At 42.9% G+C, this 24434-nt stretch overlaps 1 protein-coding gene across 3 annotated transcripts in view; it reads left to right on the top strand.

The window, feature by feature from the left end:
• Window positions 1-23732, top strand: part of ccdc74 (coiled-coil domain containing 74) — a 57993-nt gene extending 34261 nt beyond the window's left edge. For 2 of the 3 annotated variants that reach the window (XM_080208793.1, XM_080208794.1), the window contains exons 3-9: window positions 7862-7900; window positions 12973-13050; window positions 18383-18524; window positions 19269-19476; window positions 20439-20539; window positions 21105-21161; window positions 23416-23732. In XM_080208793.1, the coding sequence (XP_080064919.1) occupies window positions 7862-7900; window positions 12973-13050; window positions 18383-18524; window positions 19269-19476; window positions 20439-20539; window positions 21105-21161; window positions 23416-23551 (761 nt within the window). In that variant the 3' untranslated portion in view covers window positions 23552-23732. The remainder of the gene's footprint in view (window positions 1-7861; window positions 7901-12972; window positions 13051-18382; window positions 18525-19268; window positions 19477-20438; window positions 20540-21104; window positions 21162-23415) is intronic. The other variant, XM_080208795.1, reaches the window with a different exon arrangement.
• Window positions 23733-24434: the final 702 nt, after the last annotated feature.

Below are 24434 nucleotides of genomic sequence, written 5' to 3'. Positions count from 1 at the left end.
TCTAATGGTATCACCACCCCTTCAAACTAGACAAAGGGAAGCAAGCACATGATTTCCTGCCAAACGTTTCTTTCACAATTTGACTTTATTCAAAATTCAATTTGGTTATTTCAAATCCCAATTTATGTACTTTGATTTTAAAATTTCAATTTACTTTCCAAAATTGTGTTCAAAGTAACTTCCCATCAATATATATTCTGTATCTCTTGAGAACAATTGGGGCCATTGATTACACTATCAGTAAAACAAAGGAGCTAGTCATCGACTTTCGGAAGCATAGTAGAGGACACACACCTGTCTACATCAACAATGGAAATGCTTGAGAGCTTCAAGTTTCTAGGTGTCTGGATCACCAACAACCTGCCCTGGTCCCCCCCATGCTGACACTATAGTTAAGAATGCCCATCAACATTTCTTTTTTAAGAGGCTAAGGAAATTTGGCATGTCTGCTATGATCCTCATCGACTTTTACAGTTGCACCAACTTTCTGATAGTATCAGAGCTTGTTATGGCTCTTGCTCTGTCCAAGACTGCAAGAAACTACAAAGGATCATGAACAAAGTCCAGCCTCTGTCTATACTTCCCGCTGCCTCGGAAAAGCAGCCAGTATAATCAAGGACCCCATGCATCCTCAATATATTCTCTTCCATCGGGAGAAAGATACAGAAGTCTGAGATCACTTCTGAGAACAGCTTCTTCCCTGTTGCTGTCAGACTTTTGAATGGACCTACCTCACATTAAGTTGATCTTTCTCTTCACCCTAGCTATGACTGTAACACTAAATTCTGCACTCTCTCATTTACTCCCTATGAACAGTATGCTTTCTCTGTATAGCGCACTAGAAACAAAACTTTTTACTGTAAATTCGTATATGTGACAATAATAAGTCAAAAATACTCATTAAAGGATTTCAAAAATTTAAGAACATAAGAACATAAGAACATAAGAAATAGGAGCAGGAGTCGGCCATCTAGCCCTTCGAGCCTGCCCCGCCATTCAATAAGATCATGGCTGATCTGTTGTGGCTCAGTTCCACTTTCCCGCCCTCTCCCCATAACCCTTAATCCCCTCTCTTATCAAGAACCCATCAACCCGCTTCTTAAAAATATTTAGCGAGGCAGCCTCCACCACTTCAACAGGCAGAGAATTCCAGAGATTCACCACCCTTTGAGTGAAGAAGTTCCTCCTCAACTCCGTTCTAAACCGCCTCCCCTTTATCTTGAGGCTGTGCCCCCTAGTCCTACTGTCTTTTTTGAGCGGGAAGAGTCTCTCCACCTCTATCCTATCCATCCCATTCATCATCTTATACGTCTCAATGAGATCTCCCCTCATTCTTCTAAACTCTAACGAGTACAAGCCTAGTTTATTCAGCCTCTCCTCATAGCTCAATCCCCTCAACTCCGGTATCAGCCTAGTAAACCTCCTCTGCACTCCCTCCAGGGCCAAAATATCCTTGCGCAGGTGCGGCGCCCAAAACTGCACACAGTACTCCAGCTGCGGCCTCACCAATGCCCTATACAGCTGCAGCAAGACCTCCCTACTTTTATATTCAATCCCCCTCGCTATGAAGGCCAGCATCCCATTCGCCTTCCTGACCACCTGCTGCACCTGCAAGCTGGGTTTTTGCGACTCATGCACAAGGACCCCGAGGTCCCTCTGCACCGTCGCCTGCTGCAGTTTTTCGCCACGTAAGTAATAGTCCTTCCTACCATTCTTCCTACCAAAGTGGACCACCTCACACTTGCCAACATTAAATTCCATTTGCCATTTCCTGGCCCATTCGCCCAGCCTATCTAGATCCTTCTGCAGACTCTCCACACCCTCCGCACAATTTGCCTTTCCCCCAATCTTGGTGTCATCAGCAAATTTCGACACCCTGCACTCGGTTCCCTCCTCCAGATCATCTATGTAAATGGTAAATAGCTGAGGCCCCAGCACCGACCCCTGGGGCACCCCACTAGTCACCAACCGCCAATCCGAATAGCACCCATTGACCCCCACTCTCTGCCTCCTATTTGACAACCAATCCTCTATCCACGCTAACACCCTACCCCCAACTCCATGTCCCCTGACCTTCTGCAATAACCTCTTGTGAGGTACCTTGTCAAACGCCTTCTGAAAATCCAGAAAGACCACATCCACCGGCTCTCCTCTATCCACTGCCCTAGACACATCCTCATAGAACTCCAGTAAATTTGTCAGACACGACTTCCCTTTAATGAAACCGTGTTGCGTCCGCCCTATCAAGCAATTCCCTTCAAGATGCCTCGCAATTTCCTGCTTAATGACGGATTCTAACATTTTACCTACCACAGACGTTAAACTAACCGGCCTATAATTCCCCGCCTTTTGCCTGGCACCCTTCTTAAACAACGGCGTAACATTAGCCGTTTTCCAATCTTCCGGCACTTCCCCGGAATCCAGCGACGTCTGGAAAATCCACTATCACCTCCGCCATTTCTTTCAGAACCCTCGGATGCATTCCATCCGGTCCTGGGGACTTGTCCACAATCAGCCCCTCCAGTCTGTCGAGCACCACCTCTCTAGTAACAGTAATGTCATTAAGACCCTCCATTCCTACCACCTTTCCATCGCTAACACCCGGCAAATTATTCACGTCCTCCTCCGTGAAGACAGAAACAAAAAAGTTATTCAAGACCTTAGCCATATCCCCATCCCCTACCACTAGCTCCCCTTTCTCATCCTCTAAAGGACCAACGTTCACCCTAGCCAGCCTCTGTTTCAGTTTACACTTTTAATCCAACTCACAACTCCCATCCGATTTTCAACTCTATCAAACCAATATTGTCCTGTCGCAATTTGTGGAAAACATTAAAGCAAGCAACATAACAAAGAACATCCACACATGAAACACACATTCAGTCATGGAAACTTCCAAGCAATCAACTTCACAGCATTTTACTTTCATTCAGTCTTAATGCCTTAAGCTGGAATGAAAGTAAAACATTCAAAGAAAATTATAAAAAATAGATTAAGACAGCAATCTTCATTCTTCTTTCTTCAAAACTGTAATCAAACTCAAAGAAAAGATAAATTCTCAAGAAATTTTAAACTTTAGTTTAACACTCTGTCAGCCCCTTTACACTTTAATTTCAAAGCACTGTATTTATTACCCATAATCACTACCCTCACCAGAGCAAAGCAATGGCTTTAACAATCCTTCTTCTCAATCTAGTTCAGCAACCACGTACATTTAACAAGCAACCAGACCACACAAACACACTATAACACAAAAACAACTGAAATTATCAGCTCAGCATCAGCTTCCCTCAAATCAGCCTGGTGTTTTAAATGTGCTCTCAGAACGAAACAATTCAAAAATCTTCCCTAGGCTGTTAGTTAGCTTTTTCCAAACATGTGTTTTCTGATTTGTAATTGAGCTGGGCTTCCCACCATGCTTACTGCACAGAAATGAATCCGTAAGAAGGTTTTGTATCTTGTCAATTAATTTATAAATTTTTCCTGGTAAAGTGCCAGGTTTGAGTTTCTGCTCCTTGCCCCTTATGGTCTGTTTCAATGGGATTCGTGGGCATTACATTTTCTAATAATACAAGACAATCTGTCAGTGGGGAGGAGTGGTTAAGTCTGCATTTGGGACTACATACGGAGTTGGGGTCCTTTAAGGTATTCATTCCTTCCCAACCAACAGTATCTCCTGGTAATTCCATGCCTTCCTTGCGACTAACAGGATTCATCAGAACAGGAGCAAATTCTAAGGGTATTAAGGGATTAGGGAGGTGGGGTTCTCCATTAACACCATTCTCTTCTAGATATAACCTACAAACCACTCCAAAATCACCATCTTCCTCAGATTCATCTGTCCCAAATACAGACCTCAGCATTGACAGCTGAGATTTTATCGCTTGGAGTGATCAGAGCTTTGCTTCTCTTCACTAATTTGATATGCTTTCTCATGTTGAATTTTAAACTGACCCATATATAATATATCTATCAGATTCCTTTGCTTCTGCTCTATCACTTTTCCATGTAACTGCTCATTTTCTTAACTTCTCAACCACTCTCATGTTTTTAACTCATCTTTTAACTTCATTTTTTCTGATTTCTCACTCTGCAACTCTTCTAACAAACCAGCAATCGCAATAGCTTTACTCAATTTCAAAACACATTTTCCTTGATCTCTGTTTCTCTCATTACAACATCTCTGACCTGTGGATCCCAGACCAGTAACAATTTGCTGCAGAGTGCTGCCCAGTTGGGCCATTTCTTATTCAGATACTTTCTTGGTATCTGTTCCCAATTTTGGGGTTCTCCCGTTTCTCTAGGCTTAGTCCCAGAAGCACAAGAAGTGACTGATGGGGTACTGCTACTGCTACTGCTGATTTCCCAGTCAGTCTCTCTGAGTCAGTTTGCATCGGGAGCTACTGCAAGAGTTGGGAATTAGACCTGTTTCATGGCTGACAATAGAGTTCACCCTTCTCCCTGACTAAATCTGCAGTTGTTTCGTCACACTAAATTAAACGCCTGGATTATTTTTAATCACCTGGCAAATAAAAGGTTTGATTTCAGAGTAGCAGCAGCTCGTTATCGAAAGTCTACTTGGACACCAATATTATTCAGTTACTAAATCAAACACCCTCCAAGCATTCCTGTGTAATGTGTCAAATAAAAATAGGAGACAACTCAAATTCTCTTAACAATCTTTATTTAACGCTTTCAGTACTAACTCAACACTTCAACTCGTTAATTACACTTTAACTGAACTTTAACTCTTAACTGAACATTAGCTCTTTAACTGAAAGCAAATATTACCCGGTTAGAATGAAGTAGTCAAGTCTGTTCCTGATGTAGAATCAGTCTCCATGGTCTCTCTGAAGCAGGGCGCAATTCTTGTGATGATTAATCTTTAGAGTTGTCACTAAAGATAAAGGCTGCCTATGTGTCTTTTATCGCACGCTTTCAGAAGATTATCTGGCGTCTAGACAATGGTATAACTGGAAACCGATACTTGACCCGATGAAATTACTTGTAAATGATGCTATTATACTTGGTTCAGATAGCCTCTAAAATCCATAAACTTTAGTGCCATCAGGTCTAATCAAAGTAAACAACTTCCCATATTTGGTCAACACAAATCTTCAAGTCACAATTCACCTTGGCCATGGCTCACAGCAACTCAACAACCTGCATCTGGTTTTAATTACAAGTGACCAAAAATTACAGCATGCTTAACTCCCAGCCAGAATAGACATTTTGAAGCCATTATCAACATTATTATTGTTAAATCATTGTTGTAGTCGTTCTTTCTCCATCTATAGAATCCTGGCAGTTGCACTTGATAATGTTGTTCTCCCAGATACTTCTTCAGTTTTGCGTTATAGAGATGTGAGCTACTTGCTTATCTACCTTCCCTTTGTGTGCTGTTCCAATAGCCAGTGAACACACATTTCCTTAATACAGAAAACAAAATACTCAAAACCTGTAAGAAAAGCAGAAAGTTCTGGAAATACTTAGTATGTCAGGCAACACCTGTGGAGAGAGACGGAGTTAACAGTTAGAATTCTACCCAATTGCCATGGGAATCGGTGTGGGCGAGGGGCGGACCATAGAAAGGTTCTTTGACCCTGAGTGGGATTTTACGATTTCGGGATGCGTGAGGCTTTAAAGTCCCACTCAATATTTCAGTTTGATGATTTACTTGAGCACAGATCAGGTATCTAGTCTTGCAATATTTTCTTAAGTTTGGTAAGATATGATTACACTTGTATCATTGTCACGAGAGTAATTTAGCTTATTGGTGCCAATGTGCCATCATTTCTTAGTCTTACTGTGTTGTGTGGTATGATTCAATGATCTTAATCATTCCTGTAAACTATTCCCACATCCAGCAACACCCCTGTAACTATCAATGCTTTGTCCTAGTCTTGTGCAGCTCAACGTCATTCTTCAGAATCCTGACCTGGGTCGGACAGGGCTGTTTGCTAGGCCCCATACTACTTACAATCTATCTGACAGTGCTATTCACCTCTGAAGTTAGTATTCATTATTGTCCAGGTGGAAAACTCTTCAGTCGCCTCCGTGCCAAAACTAAACTGACCACCATGGACATGCATGGTCTACAGTTTGTGTCTGCACAAGATTTACAAGCCACTCTTGGTTTCTTCAATCCTGCATGCAAAAACTTGGCCTGTTTTTGAATGTTTCCAAAGCAAAACTCACCAACTCAGACCCATCAGCCAAACATTCCATCTCCCGTATATATTGAAGGAGACATATTTCCTATATCCTCACAGCCACCCTTTTCTGAAAGGCCACCACTGACTAGGAGATCCTGCAGTAGCTCAGTCTTCTACAAACTACAGCAGTGAGTGTCTGATAACAAAAACCTCTGCAATTAACAAAGATGTTGTTGCCACACTCCTTTACTGCAGTCAGATCTGGACTGTGGATCAACAACAAACACGAGCAGTAGAGAAATTTCATCTGTACTGCCTTCACCACATCCTCCGGATTCAATGGAAGTGTCAGACAGATGGTAGGTAGTGTCCTTTTTGAAGCCAACTCCATAAACATTCTGGCAAAATGCCTACGATGTCAACTTTAATAGGCTGGACACTGGGTGTAGATTGCCAAAAAGCGTCTCCTCTACCTGCCAGGTCTTGTTTTCCCAACTCCCAAATGGCCAAAGTTCCAAGGGAGGATAACGAAAACACTTCAAAGACACTCTGTAGCTCTTGAAGTGCAGCAGCATTAACGTTAGTGACTGGAAGGAGCTTGCTGCCAATCATTCAAAATGGCGACAACTTGAGCATTGAGCTGTACCATGCTTTGAGTCACAATATCTCAGCAATGAGACAAAAAGAAGGAAAGAAAAAGGCAAATCCTGCACTCTGGAGCCCAATTTCTTGGAATATCCTGCTCCACCTGCCCAAAGATCTGTGGGTTGAGAATTATCTGTTCAGTCACATGAAGACCCAGGGCAGAAACATGTGACCCAGGGTAGATGGCATCTATGATGATGGTGCAGCCCAAGGCTATCTTTCCAGGTGCAACCCAAGTTCAGAAAGATGGGTTATCGAATTGAACCTTTGAAGGGTTCTCAAATGAAGTGTATGCAACATGGAAATTTCACACACACTTGTAATGTGCTTGGCTCAGTTTGTAGCTTTCTCCCTTTTAAGTAATAAGACTCTGGGTGGGATTCTCTGGCCTCTCCTTGTGGCATATTTCTTGGAGGTGGGAGGTGATCCACTATTGACCAGCGGTGAGACCTTCTGATCCTGTTGCTGTCAGTGGGATTTCTCATTGAATCCACCCCGTGCCGCTGGGAAACCTGCAGCGAAAGTGCACTATTGGCAGGGCCGGCTGATCCCGCCAGCAGGAAGGGCAGGATTTGGGTTCATGCCAGAAATTTGAGAATGGAATCTAGACGAAAACTGTCTTGGTGAGATGCTCTGTTTTGGAACAATCTCAAGATTGTGTGGCACTATTTCAAGGAAGAACATGGGGAGTTTTTCTGGTGTCTTGGCCAATATTTATCCCTCAATCATTTGAGAGACTATCTAATCATTTATTATTTGCTGTTTTTGGGATCTTGCTGTGTGAAAATTGACTGCTGTTTTCCTGCATGATAACATTGACTACTAATCAAAAGTACTTGATTTGCTGTGAAGCATTTTGAGACATCCTTGTACTATGAAAAATGCTATTTCAATGCAAGGTCTTTATTGAAATCTGAGTGATATTGCTGTAACCGGGATTCAGGTATATTGTAGAATGCTCAGTGACTTTCTAGAAAGGCTTCACCCTTTTGTAATGAACTGTGTTCCTCTTCTCAAATAGTTTATTTCTCCATCTAACAAGTTGGTTTTATTTTCAACAGATCTCCACTTTAAGATGATAATGAATCAGATCCCTCAAGGTAAAGTGGTTCATCGATTTTTTTATTTCTCGTTTAGTTAATTGTGTCTTTTCCAGGACTTTTAACAGAACAATCATTTACATACCTAACACATACCTAACAGCAAAGCAAATAGGGTGTTGAACCATATGGTTAAACTAGTAGTTTCAAAAAGTAAAGAAGTCATAATTTAACTCTATGGGCTTCAGTCAGGTCTCATCTAGAAAAGTGTATCCAGTTCAGGTTATTGAGACCTGAGGGAGATATTTCAGCGCTGATGGGAATGAAGAGAAGAACCATAGAGCTGATCAACAACATTGGGATTTACAAGAAAGGACTGGAGAAATTTGGCCTTTTCAGCTTAGGGGAAAATTACTCAGTGGTGGAATCCTGAAGAGAATAAGAGAGGGTAGGACCGCTCTGGGATAACAGAGAAAGTAGGATTGTAGAGACTGAAAGTGTTAGGAATATTTAATAACTATTTTACATCCTTGTTAGGAAATGATTGGTGAAGAGAGAGCATTAATTGTACTGTAAGCAATGGGTGTGGATGTAAGAGTAGATCATGAGATCTTAAGAAATTAGGAGCAGGCACAGGCCATTCAGTCCCTCAAGCCTACTGCACTAGTCAATAAGAGTATGGCTGCCATGATTGTGGCTGTAACTCCACTTTCCTGCCTGTCTGCCAGAACTCTCGACTCCCTCGTCAAGCAGAACTCTGTGTAAATCAACCTTGAATATATTTAATGATCCAGCATCAATTACTGTCTGTAGAATAGAATTTCAAAGACTGATGACCTTCAGAGAAGAACTTCCTGCTCATCTCGTTTTTTAATGGAAGGTCCCTTATTTTCATAGAATCCCCTCAGTGTAGAAGGAGGTCAGGTCATATTACACTTCCCCTTTTCCTGAACTGCTACCATTCTGATAATAATCTTCCTTCCTGTTTTTGCCACCAAAGTGGATAACCTCACATTTACCCACATTATATTGCATTTGCCGTGTATTTGCCCACTCAACCAGCCTGCCCAAGTCACCCTGCAATCTCTTAGCATCCTCCTCACAGCACACACTGCCACCCAGCTTGGTGTCATCTGCAGATTTGGAGATACTGCATTCTATTCCTTTGTCCAAATAATTAATGTATATTGTGAACAGCTAGGGTCCCAGCACTGAACCCTGCGGTACCCTACACATCACTCCCTGCCATTCTGAAAAGGACACCTCTCTGCTTCCTGTCTGCCAACCAGTTCTCTATCCACATCATTACATTGTACCCAAAACCATGAACTTAATTTTGCTCACTAATCTCTCAAGTGGGATCTTCAAGATAGCCTCAAGATAAGGGGGGGGCGCAGTTTAGATCGGAGTTGAGGAGGAACTTCTTCAATCAAAGGGTGGTGAATCTCTGGAATTCTCTGTCCGTTGAAGTGGTGGAGGCTACCTCGCTAAATATATTAAAGTCACGGGTAGATAGGTTTTTGACAGACAAGGGAATTAAGGGTTATGGGGAGAAAGCGGGAAAGTGGAACTGATCCACTTCAGATCAGCCATGATCTTATTGAATGGCGGGGCAGGCTCAAAGGGCTAGATGGCCTACTCCTGCTCCTATTTCTTATGTTCTTATCTTGTCCAAAGCCTTTTGAAAGTTCAGATGCACAACATCCACTGGTTCATCTGTGTCCACTCCACTGGACACATCCTCAAAAAATTGCAGAAGATTTGTCAAGTACGATTGCCCTTTAGTGAACCCATGCTGACTTGGACCAATCCTGGCTTTCTGTTACCTGTTAGCTAACCAAGCTTCTATCCATGCTGATGGATCACTCTTTAACACCATGGGCTCTTGGTCAACAACTGCTTTCATGGCATATTATTACATGCAAATTCAAGTACACTATCTACTGGTTCCCCTTTATCTACCCTGCTTGTTATATCCACGAAGAATTCCAACACATTCTTGAAACACAATTTTCCTTTCACTAAACCATGTTGACTCTGCCTGATTTTATTATGAGTTTCTAAATGTTCTATTACCACCCTCTGTAATAGATTCTAGTATTTTCCCAATGACCGATGTCAGATTAATTGGCCTATAGTTTCCTGCTTCCTGTTGTCTTTTTTTCCTGAAATGAGGTGTTGCATTTGCAGTTTTCCAGTCCAATGGGACCTTTCCAGAATCTTTGGAATTTTGGAACATTACAGCCAATGCATCCACTACTTTTGGTACCAGCCATTGGGTCTGGGGACTTGTCAGCCTTTAGTCTCATTAGCTTTCCTGTTGCATTTTCTTCAGTGATAGAGATTGCTTTGAGTTCCTCCAACCTTTTTTTCTCTTGATTTTCTAATATGCTTGAGATTTTTTTTATCTCTATTACTTTGAAGACAGTTACAAAACACTTGTTCAAAGTCTCTGCCATTTCCTTGTTTCCCATTATTAGTTTCCTAGTCTCACCCGGCATGGGAACATTACTTACTTTTGCAACTCTTTTTTTTGTGTACTTGTACAAGCTTTTATTGTCTGTTTTTCTATTTTTTTTGCTCGTTTTCTCTCATATTCTGATTTTTCCATACTTTGATTTTAATCAGTCTTTGCTTCTTTCCAAATTTTCCCAATCCTTTGGGTTACCACTAATATTTGCAGCATTGTACAACTTTTCTTTCAATTTAGTGCCATCCTTAAATTAGTTAGTCAGGGGCAGTTCATCCTTCTTATGAAGTATTTCTTTCCCGATAGAATGTACCTTTTTCAATGTTATGAAATATCTGCTTCAATGTTTGCCATTGCTCCTCTTAATTGTCTTACTTTTTAACCCATTTTCCCATTCCTCTTTAGCCAACTCAGTCATCATACCCTTGTAAATGCCTTTATTTATGTTTACTACACTAGTATCAGACCCAATTCCTCATCCTCAAACTGAATGTGAAATTTTATCATACTATGATAACAGTTACCTAGAGAAAGCTTTACTATTTGATTATAAATTAATCCCGTCTCATTCCACATCATCAGGTATAAATTAGCCTGTTTTCTGTTTGGTTTCAGAATATATAGTTTTTAATAAACTTTATTGAATACACTCAGTGAACTCATCCACAGGACTACTTTTCCCAATTTGATTTGTCTGCTCGAAGTGAAGATTAAAATCTCTCCCACAATTAGTTCTGTGCTTTTCCTACAAAGCTTCATTATTTCTTGATTTATCCTCTGTGACAGAGTAAATGATAACGAAATTGGTTCTAAAATGATTAGCAGAGTTCAAGGTAGGTAAGACATTGACCCTGATAGTCACACTCTAGGCTGGTGAAATGTGTCAGAGACTACACCTAAATGTATTCAATGCTGTGGCATGGGACAGTAAACCCAATGTAACACCCAGATTCAAATAGTGAGGGGGATAAACAAGGTAACAGGAGAGCAGAGAATGTCGGTTAGTCCACATTTGGAATACTGCGCCCAGTTCTGGTCACCACACTACCAGAAGGGATTGGAGGCTTTGGAGAGAGTGCAAAAAAGGTTTACCAGGATGTTGCCTGGTATGGAGGGTATTAGCTATGAGGTGAGATTGAGTAAATTAGGGTTGTTCTCCCTGGAAAGACGGAGGTTGAGGGGCGACCTGATAGAAGTTTATAAAATTATGAAGGGCATAGATAGGGTGAACAGTTGGAAGCTTTTTCCCAGGTCAGAAATGACAAACACAAGGGGTCACAAGTTCACCGTAAGGGGGGCAATACAGATATGCGGGGGACGTATTTTACACAGAGGGTGGTGGGGGCCTGGAATGCACTATCAAGCAAGGTGGTTGAGGCAGACACGCTAGGATCATTTTAGACTTATCCAGATAGCCACATGAACAGACTGGGAATAGAGTGATACAAATGGATGCTCTAGTTAGGAACACATGATCGGTGCAGTTTTGAAGGGCTGGAGGGCCCGTTCCTGTGCTGTTCTTTGTTCAAGGGGTAAAGTGCAGCATATTATACACCCCAGGGAGTAAGTGCTGGATATGAGATTCCCCAGGGGGTAAGTGCTGGATATGAGATTCCCCAGGGGGGTAGGTGCTGGATATGAGATTCCCCAGGGGGGTAGGTGCTGGATATGAGATCCCCCAAGGGGTAGGTGCTGGATATGATATTCCCCAGGGGGTAGGTGCTGGATACGAGATTCCCCAGGGGGTTAGGTGCTGGATATGATATTCCCCAGGGGGGTAGGTGCTGTATATGATATTCCCCAGGGGGTTGGTGCTGGATGTGAGATTTCCCAGGGGGTAGGTGCTGGATACGATATTCCCCAGGGGGGTAGGTGCTGGATACGAGATTCCCCAGGGGGTAGGTGCTGGATACGATATTCCCCAGGGGGGTAGGTGCTGGATATGAGATTCCCCAGGGGGTAGGTGCTGGATATGAGATTCCCCAGGGGGTAGGTGCTGGATACGATATTCCCCAGGGGGTAGGTGCTGGATATGAGATTCCCCAGGGGGTAGGTGCTGGATATGAGATTCCCCGGGGGGTAGGTGCTGGATACGAGATTCCCCAGGGGGGGTAGGTGCTGGATACGATATTCCCCAGGGGGGTAGGTGCTGGATATGAGATTTCCCAGGGGGGGTAGGTGCTGGATACGAGATTCCCCAAGGTGGGTAGGTGCTGGATGTGAGATTCCCCAGGGGTGGTAGGTGGTGGATGTGAGATTCCCCAGGGGGTAGGTGCTGGATACGAGATTCCCCAGGGGGGTAGGTGCTGGATACGAGATTCCCCAGGTGGGTTAGATGCTGGATACGAGATTCCCCAGGGGGGTCGGTGTTGGATGTGAGATTCCCCAGGGGGGTCGGTTTTGGATGTGAGATTCCCCAGGGGATAGATACTGAATATGATATTCCCCAGGGGGTTGGTTCATTTATTAGTCAGAAGCTGGCTTACATTCACACTGCAGTGAAGTTACTGTGAAAAGAAAGGCTTTGATGTAGAATCTATTGCACCTTTTAAAGGAAATGTAGAAACAGCAGAGAAATCAAATTATTCTTGGATTGCTTTAAGTAAAGATCCATCACAAACCTAACAGACTGGATGAGTTCCTGCTTTGTCTTGTGTTTCAGCAGGGAGTTTATCGTGTGTTAGTCCAACTGGTTCATTCACAGATACTGCCCAGTTGAGTTGCAGAGATCATTCTACAGGTAAATATGCAATAAGATTAGCACATTCATCTTGTTTTACAGGTTATTAATTCTCATCCTTTGATCTGTTTGGCCAGTTTCAATGTGTAGTAAAGGCTACATCTCTACAGCATATTCCACAGTCAGAGCACAAAGTAGCATTGAAGCCAAAGATCAGCAAAAAATCCTACTAAATGGCGGAGTGGCTCAGCTGGTAGTACGGTCTAGTCCTGCACCTACCTCATGTGCTGTCTTTTTACTCTGATGTGGTTATGAGGTTGTGGAATCATTCAGTTACCAATTGTAGCTCTTTAATGTGTCCTGTGTCCTTGAGGGTCCATTACAACTGCCTTAATATTTAGCAGTTAAGCAGAAAAGTATAAAAGCAATATATTGTGGAGTTTTACACTTTGGTGAAAGATTCCATTTTCATTCTAGCTTCTTATTTCCTAGTTTGTTTGTGTGTGAATTGAATTTCTCACCATCATGTACAATTTCCCTGGATCAGTTCTGATATTGCCCTTCAACACCAAGTTATAGTCACCATCTGACTCCCTAAATTATTGGTGGTATTGGTCTGGGAAGCTGTGTTATTGAGATGTTCAGCAGAAATTTGCATAGTTATGAACTAATCCGGTGCGATAATTCAAAAATCTGCAATAACATGGTCATTGTCTAATTACACTGAAGGAAGTAATGCCTGTAGTGAGTACACTTCAATAATACTTCATTGGCTGTATAGTACTTTGGGACACCCTGAGGTCATGAAAGATGCTATATAAATGCAAGTCTTCAACTGAAAACAGTGTAAAGGTAGAGTGAATAATAAGGCTACAAACCTATTCAAGGATTGATAATACCCCTATAATACATTAAAAACTGGCAACAAACTTCAGTGCTGGCCATTCACACAGTATATTGTTTGGCATTGCTGCATGCCAAAGTATCTGTAATCACAGGAAATCAGAAAGGGTTGCGGAAATATAAAAATCCTTTGTTGAAGTTACCTGAAGGTTCAGGTTGTCATTTTTGTTTTAAGCTTTGTTAAAACATGCTATCTATTATTAAAACATATTATCTATGAAGTTTTAATTAATTATTTTTTATGGTTCATTGAAATATGGGCAGTATGGTGGCACTGTGGTTAGCACTGTGCCAGGGACCTGAGTTCAATTCCTGGCTGGGGTCACTATATGTGCGTAGTCTGCATGTTCTCCCCAAGTCTATGTAGGTTTCCTCCGGGTGCCCCGGTTTCCTTCCAGAGTCTAAAAGAAGTGCGGGTTAGGTGAATTGACCATGCTAAATTCTCCGTCGGTGTACCCAAACAGGTGCCAGAGTGTGGTGACTAGGGGATTTTTACTGTAACTTCATTGCAGTGTTAGTAACGCTACTTGTGACACTAATAAATATACTTAAGCTGAAGGTCTTGGCTGTACATTCTACTGTGAAAATGGGTATTGCAAGTTTCAAACCCAGTTTTAATCATTCCCTCAGATGGCCCCCATAAGTGGTCTGCCTGGAGGTGTGCCTATACAGTCCAATATCTAATTATATGATTATGTAACCCAGGGTGTAAGAAAAGTACTTCTTGAAGATTTGAATGAAATAGTCATGCCTTTTTTGCAGTCACTCTAACCTTTTCAAAAATAGAGAAAAAGTGTGGTAAGACTGATCAAGTACAAATCATTAAGATGCTTTATTTTGCAGGGAGTGATAATGCGGATAATCTCCTGTTCAAACTCACTGAATTCCAGACAGTTCATATTTGTGTAATAATACAAAACAACAAACATGCTACAATTCCCCACATTAATGAATTTTTTAACATGACTTTAAACATACAACCTTTCACTGCTTTCCTGTCTCTGATCATGCCCCCAACCTCTCCTGGACCAGATTTGCCTTACTTATCTAACTGAATAAACTTGTCTGTCTTTTCATCTTGTGGTTCTTTCACAACCCGGAAGCAAGGCCTATTCCAGTTATCTCCTTGCTGAGTGCCCAAACTGCCCACCATTTGGATGTGAGGTGTCTATTCACAGCTGAGTCAGGCTATTAAATTATTTATCATTTGTAATCTTTGGGGGAACAAAATCAAAACCTAGCTTGTTAGTATTTTAATCGATAGTCACTTTGCATTCAATGTAGTTTTAAAATCAGTTAGGAATATACTCTAATTTTTAAAGGTAACTTGTTCAAAGAACAAAGAGCAAAGAAAATTACAGCACAGGAACAGGCCCTTCCCTGATGGCATTTATCCTAGGCTGCTTAGGGAGACGAGGGATGAAATTGCTGGGCCTCTGACGCAAATCTTTGTCTCTTCTTTGGACACAGGTGAGGTCCCAGAGGACTGGAGGATAGCAAACATGGTACCGTTGTTTAAAAAGGGTAGTAGGGATAACCCGGGTAATTATAGGCCGGTGAGTTTGACGTCAGTGGTAGGGAAGTTGTTGTAAAGGATTCTTAGGGATAGAATGTGTAAGCATTTAGAGTGTGGCAATTTGATTAGTGATGGGCAGCATGGATTTGTAAAGGGGAGATCGTGCCTTACGAATCTGGTAGAATTTTTTGAGGAGCTGACAAAAACGGTCGACGAAGGACGAGCCATGAATGTCGTCTACATGGATTTCAGTAAGGCGTTTGACAAAGTCCCTCATGGTAGGTTGGTGGAAAAGGTTAAGGCTCATGGGATACAAAGACAGGTGTCTAGATGGGTTGAGAACTGGCTTGGAAATAGGAGACAGAGAGTAGTAGTGGAAGGGTCCTTTTCTAGCTGGAGGTCTGTCACTAGTGGTGTGCCGCAGGGCTCAGTACTGGGACCTTTGTTATTTGTAATTTACATAAATGACTTGGAAGAGGGAGTAAGTGGTGTGATCAGCAAGTTTGCAGATGATACGAAGATGGCTGGACTTGCTGATAGTGAGAAGCAGTGTCAGGCAATACAGCGGGATATAGATAGGCTGGTATACTGGGCAGAGAAATGGCAGATGGAATTTAGTCCAGATAAATGCGAGGTGATGCATTTTGGCTGGAATAATGTAGAGGGGAGTTACACAATAAAGGGTAAGCCTATAAAGAGTATAGAAACGCAGTGGGATCTGGGGGTGCAGATGCACAAGTCCTTGAAGGTGGCAGTACAGGTGGAGAAGGTGACGAAGAAGGCTTATGGTATGCTTTATAGGGAGGGGTATAGAATATAAAAGCTGGCATCTAATGTTGCAGTTGTACAGAACGTTGGTTTGCCCGCATTTGGAGTACTGCGTCCAGTTCTGTTCGCCTTACTACCGGAAGGACGTGGAGACTCTGGAGAGAGTGCAGAGGAGGTTTACCAGGATGTTGCCTGGTATGGAAGGACTGAGCTATGAGGAAAGATTGGGCAAATTGGGGCTGTTCTCCTTAGAAAGGCAGAGAATGAGGGGAGATCTAATAGAGGTGTATAACATTATGAAGAGTATAGATAAAGTGAACAGTGGTAAGCTTTTTCCTAGGTTGGATACAATAATTACGAGGGGCCACAGGCTTAGGGTGAGGGGGGGATGAGGTATAACTCGGATGTTAGAGGAAGGTTTTTCATGCAGAGGGTAGTGGGGGTATGGAATGCTCTGCCAAGTAAGGTGGTGGAGCAGGCACGCTGGGGTTGTTTAAGAGATACTTAGGCACATGAGTGGGTTGGAGATGGGAGGATATAGGAGATTGTTTTAAATAAGGTTCATTAGCATTGGGAAACATTAGCACGTCCCTGGTAATGTATAAGGATGTGGAATGATACTAATGTTTTTCTCTTTTAATTCACAGGTTTTAAGTCGGTCCGCCTTGTTGTCCAACGAGGGGCATACACGCGATGGGTCGTACTAGGGCTGCTCTTGGATGTTCGAGAATAGCCTAGTGCTTCATGTTGTTAGTGTACGCTTAAACTGGACCAGATGCTGGGCAACACGACAGCTCAGTGACTATCACTGTTTGCTGTGCAGATACATGGATTTGGGCCGGTGTCTGTGGGAGTTTGCGCATTCTCCCCGTGCTTGCGTGGGTTTTCTCCGGGTGCTCCGGTTTCCTCCCACACCCCAAAGATGTGCTATTAGGCTGATTGGAGGTAATAAATCGTCCCTAAATTAGTTTTCCCTCAATGTGGAATGCCATAAGCATAGATAAGGGTCATGGGTGGAGGGGGGACTGGTAATGTTAAAATGGCGGCGTGGGCTCATTGGGCCGAAGGGCCTGTTTCCCAGGCTGTTTTTGTTCTTTTGTTCAAACTTACTAATCAATCCAGTTACATTTTCATCCAAATCATTTATATATATTACAAACAACAAAGGTCCCAGCACTGATCCCTGAGGAACGCCACTTGTCACAGCTCTCCATTCAGAAATGCACCCTTCCACTGCTACCCTCTGACTTCTTTGACCGAGCCAGTTCTGTATCCACCTTGTCAGCTCACTTCTGATCCCATGTGACTTCACCTTCTGCACCAGTCTGCCATAAGAGACCTTGTCAAAGGCATTACTGAAGTCCATGTAGACAACATCCATTGCCCTATCCTCAATCATCTTCGTCACTTCCTTGAAAAACTCGATCAAGTTTGTGAGACATGATCTCCTCTTCACAAAACCTTGTTGCCTCTCACTAATACGTCCACTTATTTCCAAGTGGAATAAATCCTGTCTCGAAGAATCCTCTCCAATAATTTCCCTACCACTGATGTAAGGCTCACCGATCTGTAATTACCTGGATTATTCTTGCTACCCTTCTTAAACAAAGGAACAACATTGGCTATTCTCCAATCCTCTGAGACCTCCCCTGTAGCCAGTGAGGATACAAAGATTTCTCTCAAGGCCCCAGCAATTTCCTCCCTTGCCTCCCTCTGTATTCTGGGGTATATCCCATCCGACCCTGGGAACTTGTCTACCTTAATGTTTCTCAAGAACCTTAATACCTCCTTTTTGATCTCAACATGACTCAAACTATCTACACATCCTTTCCCAGACTCATCATCCACCAAGTTCTTCTCTTGAGTACTAACGCAAAGTATTCATTTAATACTTTGCCTATTTCCTCTGGCTCCACGCCTAAATACTTTGTGGGAAAATGGTTGAACTGGCAAAATGTGACAGGACACTTAGCTGATTCTCTGACCCTGACTGCAGTGTAAACATATCCTTACAGCAAAGCATGTCAAGTCCTTTGAACAGGAAACCAGTGCTTTGTAGCTTGAACTATTAAGCTACTTGTAATTGTCGGTCCTATTTTTGTATGGTGTTTTATTCAGTGTTGTGTGATGATCATTTGCTACAATTAATTTATGATAAACAAATTGGTTTGGACTGTAACTGATCTCAATGTATTCTTTTTGTAGGCAGAAAGCATCCTCAGAAAGGTAACCAGCGTCGAGCTGTCCAGCAGGAAGACCGGGTCAAGGAGCAGAGGACAGCACTGAAAGAACCACAGAAGCATAGCTCTGCTCGAAGGAAGCTCTCCACAGAGACAGCTAACAGGAGGTACAGTGTCGCACATGAAGTGTAAGAGGTTTCCCTGCTCTGCAACTGGCTGGCTCTCCAATCCCACAGTCAACCCCTGTAGTTAGTTACATTTAAGTTCAGAGTGAGCAACATTCAGGGAATATTCCCAGCCTTTTACATATCAAACTTCGTACTGAGAACCAGACATTCGCAAAGCCTCCACGATATAACTACCGAGGTTTGTGCAGCTGCAGCTGTAATCGCAGCTGAGTTAAACCACAGGAAGTAGTTGATGCCAAAACATTGAAAATATTCAAGAGGCGGCTGGATATAGCACTTGGGGTGAATGGGATCAAAGGTTACGTGGAGAAAGCAGGGTTAGGCTATTGAGTTCAAAGGGCTGAATGGCCTCTTCCTGCTTCTTCTTCTATGTTCACTGTGCTTCAATTAATCACACTCTACTACATCAATGTGGAACATTTGCCCCAATTTCCCACACTTGGCATCCTGTAACTGATCGAGTAAGATTGCCAGTGAATGTTAGATTAAGGTTATTTTTGTGCTGTGCAGCCAAGAACAGGATGGAGAAGAACTCTATCACTTCATTAAAAACCTGGCTGTTTGGATGAGATTTGGACTTGTGTCCCAATGCTGATTAGTCCTAATAACACTTGCCAACTCCTAGAAATTCACATTTCCCAATAGCTGGCGGTAAAATCTGAAATGGTCGTGTTTCTCCAAGGAAAATTGTTCTTTACATCAACAGTGATTTATCTGTTATAGGAGCAGTGGGACTGAAGGCTCCCAGCAACCTGCATTACCTGTGCTGACTCTTCAACCAGAATTAGATCAAGCACAGATGTTCATTACATCGCTCACTCCACTTTTGATCCAGATCGATCCTTCTGGGTCACCTCGGGCTCCGACATTGCAGGAATGTGCAATCATCGTCCGACATTTGCACAACACCAGCAGCCTACAGTCTCAGGAGGTAAGAATGTCACCATTTATGAGCTTTCAATCTTGATATTCTCCTTGGGTTCAGCATTACTGTACAGTCCTGTTAAAGGACCTCGTGTTGTTATGACTCAGTACACCTCTATCTTCTACCTCAGTAACTGCAGCTAACTGGAGTACATCACATTGTACCACATTTTCCTCATTTTCAGCTGTTCACTATTACACTGAGGCTCAGGCTGTAAACCAGTGGAGCAGATAAATGAACAGTAATTACAAACTGTGCTGTTTCACAGAAGGTATCTGCATCTACAGATAACTCATTAGATGGGGATTGAGTCTGGGACTGTCTAGTAACACAGAAACTAAAAGCAGGAGTAGGCCATTCGATCCTTCTCCACCATTCATTTTGATCATGACTGATCATCAAATTCAATATCCTGACCCCCTGCCCCTTCCCCCTTGATCCCTTTAGCCCCTATAGAAACATAGTACAGGCTTGTTTTACCAACTAGGCGAACAGGACTTTGATTATTTGTTGAAAAGAGGGACATGTTGCTGAAGCTTTTCCTCTCTTATCCATTAGGACAAATGCAAAAATACCAAATTTCAAACAATCACAATTTAAAAAGTATAAGTTGTATTTGTTTGACATTTGGTACTCTTTTGTTTGCTCTGATGAGTGTGAGATGAAAAACTTCAGCAGCATGTCTCTCCTTTCAGTGATTGTCAAATTCTGTACAACAATGACTATTATATTTGTATAAAGTTACATTTCAGTTTATGCAGCAGGGTAGTCTCACTGAACTAGTTACATTAGCATCATCCAACCTAATCCTCTTCTGGCTGCTTCACAAATGATCTATACTGAAAGGCAGGAGTATAGCAGGCTCCCAGGGACAGGGAATGAATAAACACGTGTTAGCCTCAGACTCTCTTCCTGTATTGATTACCCCACTGTTTATATAATCATCCACATTCAATGCTCTCTCTTAGCTCCTACGCTTGAAGACAAGTTTGAAAGATCTGCTGTACTCCAACAAATGGACCCCAGATGCCTACCTCCTCGCCAAGGCTTACCTAGCTGATCTGAGCCAGTGAGTGGAAGCAATGTTTATTACAGACTTGTGGAAAGTACAATTCTGTTTTGTAACTGGAATAGGAATAGAGGGATTCTCCCTTGGGATCAAACAGAGCAAATGAGAATTGATTCCTGGACTATGGACTATTCCTGGACTACGCCACGTCATTTTCAAATCCTCACATTGTCTTTACTACAGGCCTGTTTTTCATATTGTCGTGTAACTTCTTATTCGGAAAGTTATCATAAAGTCTCAAATCATTGCCAATTTGTGATTGGATACAGACTGTAACCAATTCCTAAATAGCTTTTTATAATCAGGTTGGGTCTAAGTTTCAATGAGAGTTCTGTGAAAGTCTCCAGAACACATTTCCCTGCAGCCTAATGAGACCTTTCTCCAGAAATCATCTAGTGGGAGGTCACACAATGGGAATGTGATGTGTTGGGCAAAAAGAAAATAATTGAGATCATTTGTCCCCAATAAGAGCTGTTCAGGGTGGAATATTATCAAAATAATGAAGAAAGTGAAACAGTTCAAGGCGAGGGATTGTCTCAATGTTTAACTTTGTTTTTCCTCCCAGAGAACGGGATGTTGTGCAACTGCCTAAAGTGCCTTTGAAAGAACCAGCTAAAAAACTGTAAGTTTACTGAACCTGCATCTTTCACGTGTTTACTGGCAAACAGTGAAAACACTAAAATAGCACTGGAGATAGAGAACAGATTTCCTATTTCACATGTAATACTGAGCAAAGTCATTACCAACTCAGACAAGGCAGATTTAACATAAACAGGGAATTGAGTGCAGAGTCTGTAACAGAGGACATATACCTTGACTGCAGCCTGATTAAACATAGACTGGAGGCTGTGTTACTGATCTGGAATGCATCAACAAGAAAGGAGTTTGATAATCTGGGGAATGAATAGGTGTCTGCCCTTGTGTATTGGAATGTGAAGCCTTGCCTCCCATGTACAGTGATCCTGCTCTCGCAACTCATACAGAGCTCCCACCCCTGATGCCCAGCTTGTGTTTGGTGTCTATTCTGTTGCTCCTGAGAGTATTTCAGCACACGATTGCTTTTAGAGCTGCCCGCTTGTCATCATTCTGCTGCCGTGGTGCTGTCACATCATTTCCACAAACTGATTTCAAGCTGAGAGTTGGACTGTGAGCATCCAATGGGCTGCTCCCCATGTTCCCGTCGTGGGCTGGGCAGCGGCAGGAGCTGGAGTAGGGTACGGGGAAAATAATCAAATTAAAAAGAAAAACTGTCCACATGTTGGTGAAATCCCTTTCCTGGGATGGGGGACTCATGCTGCCATCACAGTCCACATCTCACAGAGCAAACATTACTAACTGCAGGAATTCTATCTGCCCACGTAAAGAGGTTTAATTGTGCTGCATACATGTGTATAGCTGGTCTTTCTTCCTCTGCTGTTGGTGCTGATATGTACCATGACTGCTGGCTGTTCACCATCCCCCTCAGAGTGCTGTGCAGTGCTCAGTGATATCCTTGATCCTGGACACCAGGCAGGCAACATAACACCTTAGATTACATTTGCAGGAACACCTATTCCCCAGACTACCGAATCCTCTTCAAAGAACAAAGAACAAAACAGCCTGGGAAACAGGCCCTTTGGCCCAACGAGCCAGCGCTGCCATTTTAACACCACCAGTCCACCCCTCCACCCATGACCCTTATCTATTGTTTTATGGCCATCCACTGTTGCTTTATCAGTCTTCCTCCTGGCGTATAGCTGAACCAGCAGTAGTGCAGTGGACTTTGTTCTGGCTGCACTGTCCAGGGTAACAATCACATTGTGCTATTTAGAACTGAATACTGATTGGAGAGTGAGATGCACTAAGGGCATTACCTGTTTTGTCCTCCATGACTGCCTGGCACTCACCTATTTCCTCTCCTGCTACACACCTTTCAAAGTAGCTGTCACTTCAGTAATGCCTGCTGCTGTTGAAGCTTTGAAATCCTGAGGTTACGCTTCTCCAGCTGAAGATGCTTCTTGGAGTTCCCACGTGTTCCAGGATGTGCTCTCACAGAACTGAGAAGCCCTGTCAATCCTCTTCATTATACAGGTTAAACAGAAATTCTCGCCCATTCGTATATAATTCCTTTATTCGGGTTATAATTCCTTTATTGTGGAGTCCAATAGGCGTGGACAAAGGTCATAGGTAGAAGAGGGAACTCACAACGTTAAAATGGCAGCGTGGGCTCGTTGGGCCGAAGGGCCTTTTCCTGTGCTGTGTTGTTCTTTGAAATAATCTAGACTTATGAAAACTTGTACATAAAAACTTAACAATCTCCCTTCCTTGTGCTAAGGATATTTTATCTTTCATTAACTCTGATCCCTGACACACTCTGCAGTCCTGAACTCTTCCTCTCTCACCTCCAGGAGCTCTGAACAATCACTTCCCTTTTGTCACGCTTGTTTTCTTTTTACTTATTCCGCCAGTTTTCAGATCCACCCAGATACTGTTTTAGCTGTTGGCCTCTGATTGTGAGCCTGAGAGGAAGCATACGTCCATCACCTTGATCTAGGTTTGAGGAGGAAGCGGATGTGAAATATCCAGTTAATCTGCTTTGTTAACTCAAATCATTTGGATAATAAACCACAACCTGAAGTGTGGTGTGTCTGAAATATAGGTGCTAATCGTACTCATGTACCAAGCAGCCTGCCTGCTGAAGTCACAGACAACTCACTACCCTCAGAAAGACAAGGTAGGAAGTTGCCAGTGACCCATTTCTGTGTTGTGAATCCTACCTGAGCACCTGTACTTAGACAACAAAATTTAGTTTGCTGGGGGATCACAGATGCTATGATTAGTCCTGAGTGCAAGTGTTTTTTTTAACCTATCCTCAGACTTGTGCTCTCATTCCATAGGCCTGAAACGATGCTGCCCACAGCCGACAGAGTCATTCTCCCTGCGCTGAAGCAGACAGTGGGGAATCGAGCCACAGAGCGACAGAGGAGGCTGCAGGCTGTGCAGAAGAACCGCTATCGGAAAGTTCTGCTGTAGCACTCTCACAGAAGCACTATGGTCACTAGATTTATATCTGCACTTAATAATCTGAAGCACATGCACTCTGGACTTTGGTGTGAATGGACTGATTGTGCATTTTTCTACAGGGGAACCTGCTTTACTATGCATTAAAATATTCCTTAAACTATCCCCACTTACCATCTTCTGCATGAATATGAATGGGCGAGAAGGGGTTCTGGTGGTATGCAGTTACTCTCCTGTTAGCAGGTGCAAGATAGTGGCAGCCATCGAGGAGCACTGGGCTATCGGGCAGCTCAGGGCCCCAAAATATCAGGGCTCTGACCTATCAGGCAGCTCAGAGCCTTGGCCTGTGTGAACACAAATCCATCTGAAACCAGCCTGGATAGAGCTGGACAGTTGAACCTAGTGTTGGCTCTCAGAGGGAGAGCTGTTAGATCATGCTGTATTCCAGTGGTGATGGGCGTTCATTCTGGATTACATACTACTCGAGCCAGATTCCCTTTTAAAGGGAAGAACGTTCTTTCTTCATTGCTTGCTCTGTGAAGGATGACTGTCACTCAGTTAACAGCTGCTTCAGCTGCAGTAAGAGGCTGAGGTGGGGCCGGGAACCACAGGCTCTGTTCAGTGGCTGAACGGGTACAAGGCCCTCCATTACACAATGGACTCCATTCAATGGGTGATTTTGGAGACATGGCTGCAGGGAACTACATTAGCAGGTGCTAGAGCTGGACAGGCAGAATAGGGAAAACAGGAGCCTTAGTAATTGTGAATGAAATCAGTTCAATCAGAGAGGACACAAAAAGTAAGCAGACAGTGAAGACTTTATTATAATTGAGAAGTAGAAATGGAGTAAAATTGCAGCACAACTGTGAAGTGGTAGATTGTATAAATGCAGAGA

This window comes from Carcharhinus amblyrhynchos, chromosome 20, assembly GCF_965287045.1.
Source record: "Carcharhinus amblyrhynchos chromosome 20, sCarAmb.v2.hapA, whole genome shotgun sequence".
Lineage (NCBI taxonomy): Eukaryota > Metazoa > Chordata > Chondrichthyes > Carcharhiniformes > Carcharhinidae > Carcharhinus > Carcharhinus amblyrhynchos.
Note: the sequence above shows the minus strand (reverse complement) of the source record. Positions and strands in the feature narration are given on the sequence as shown.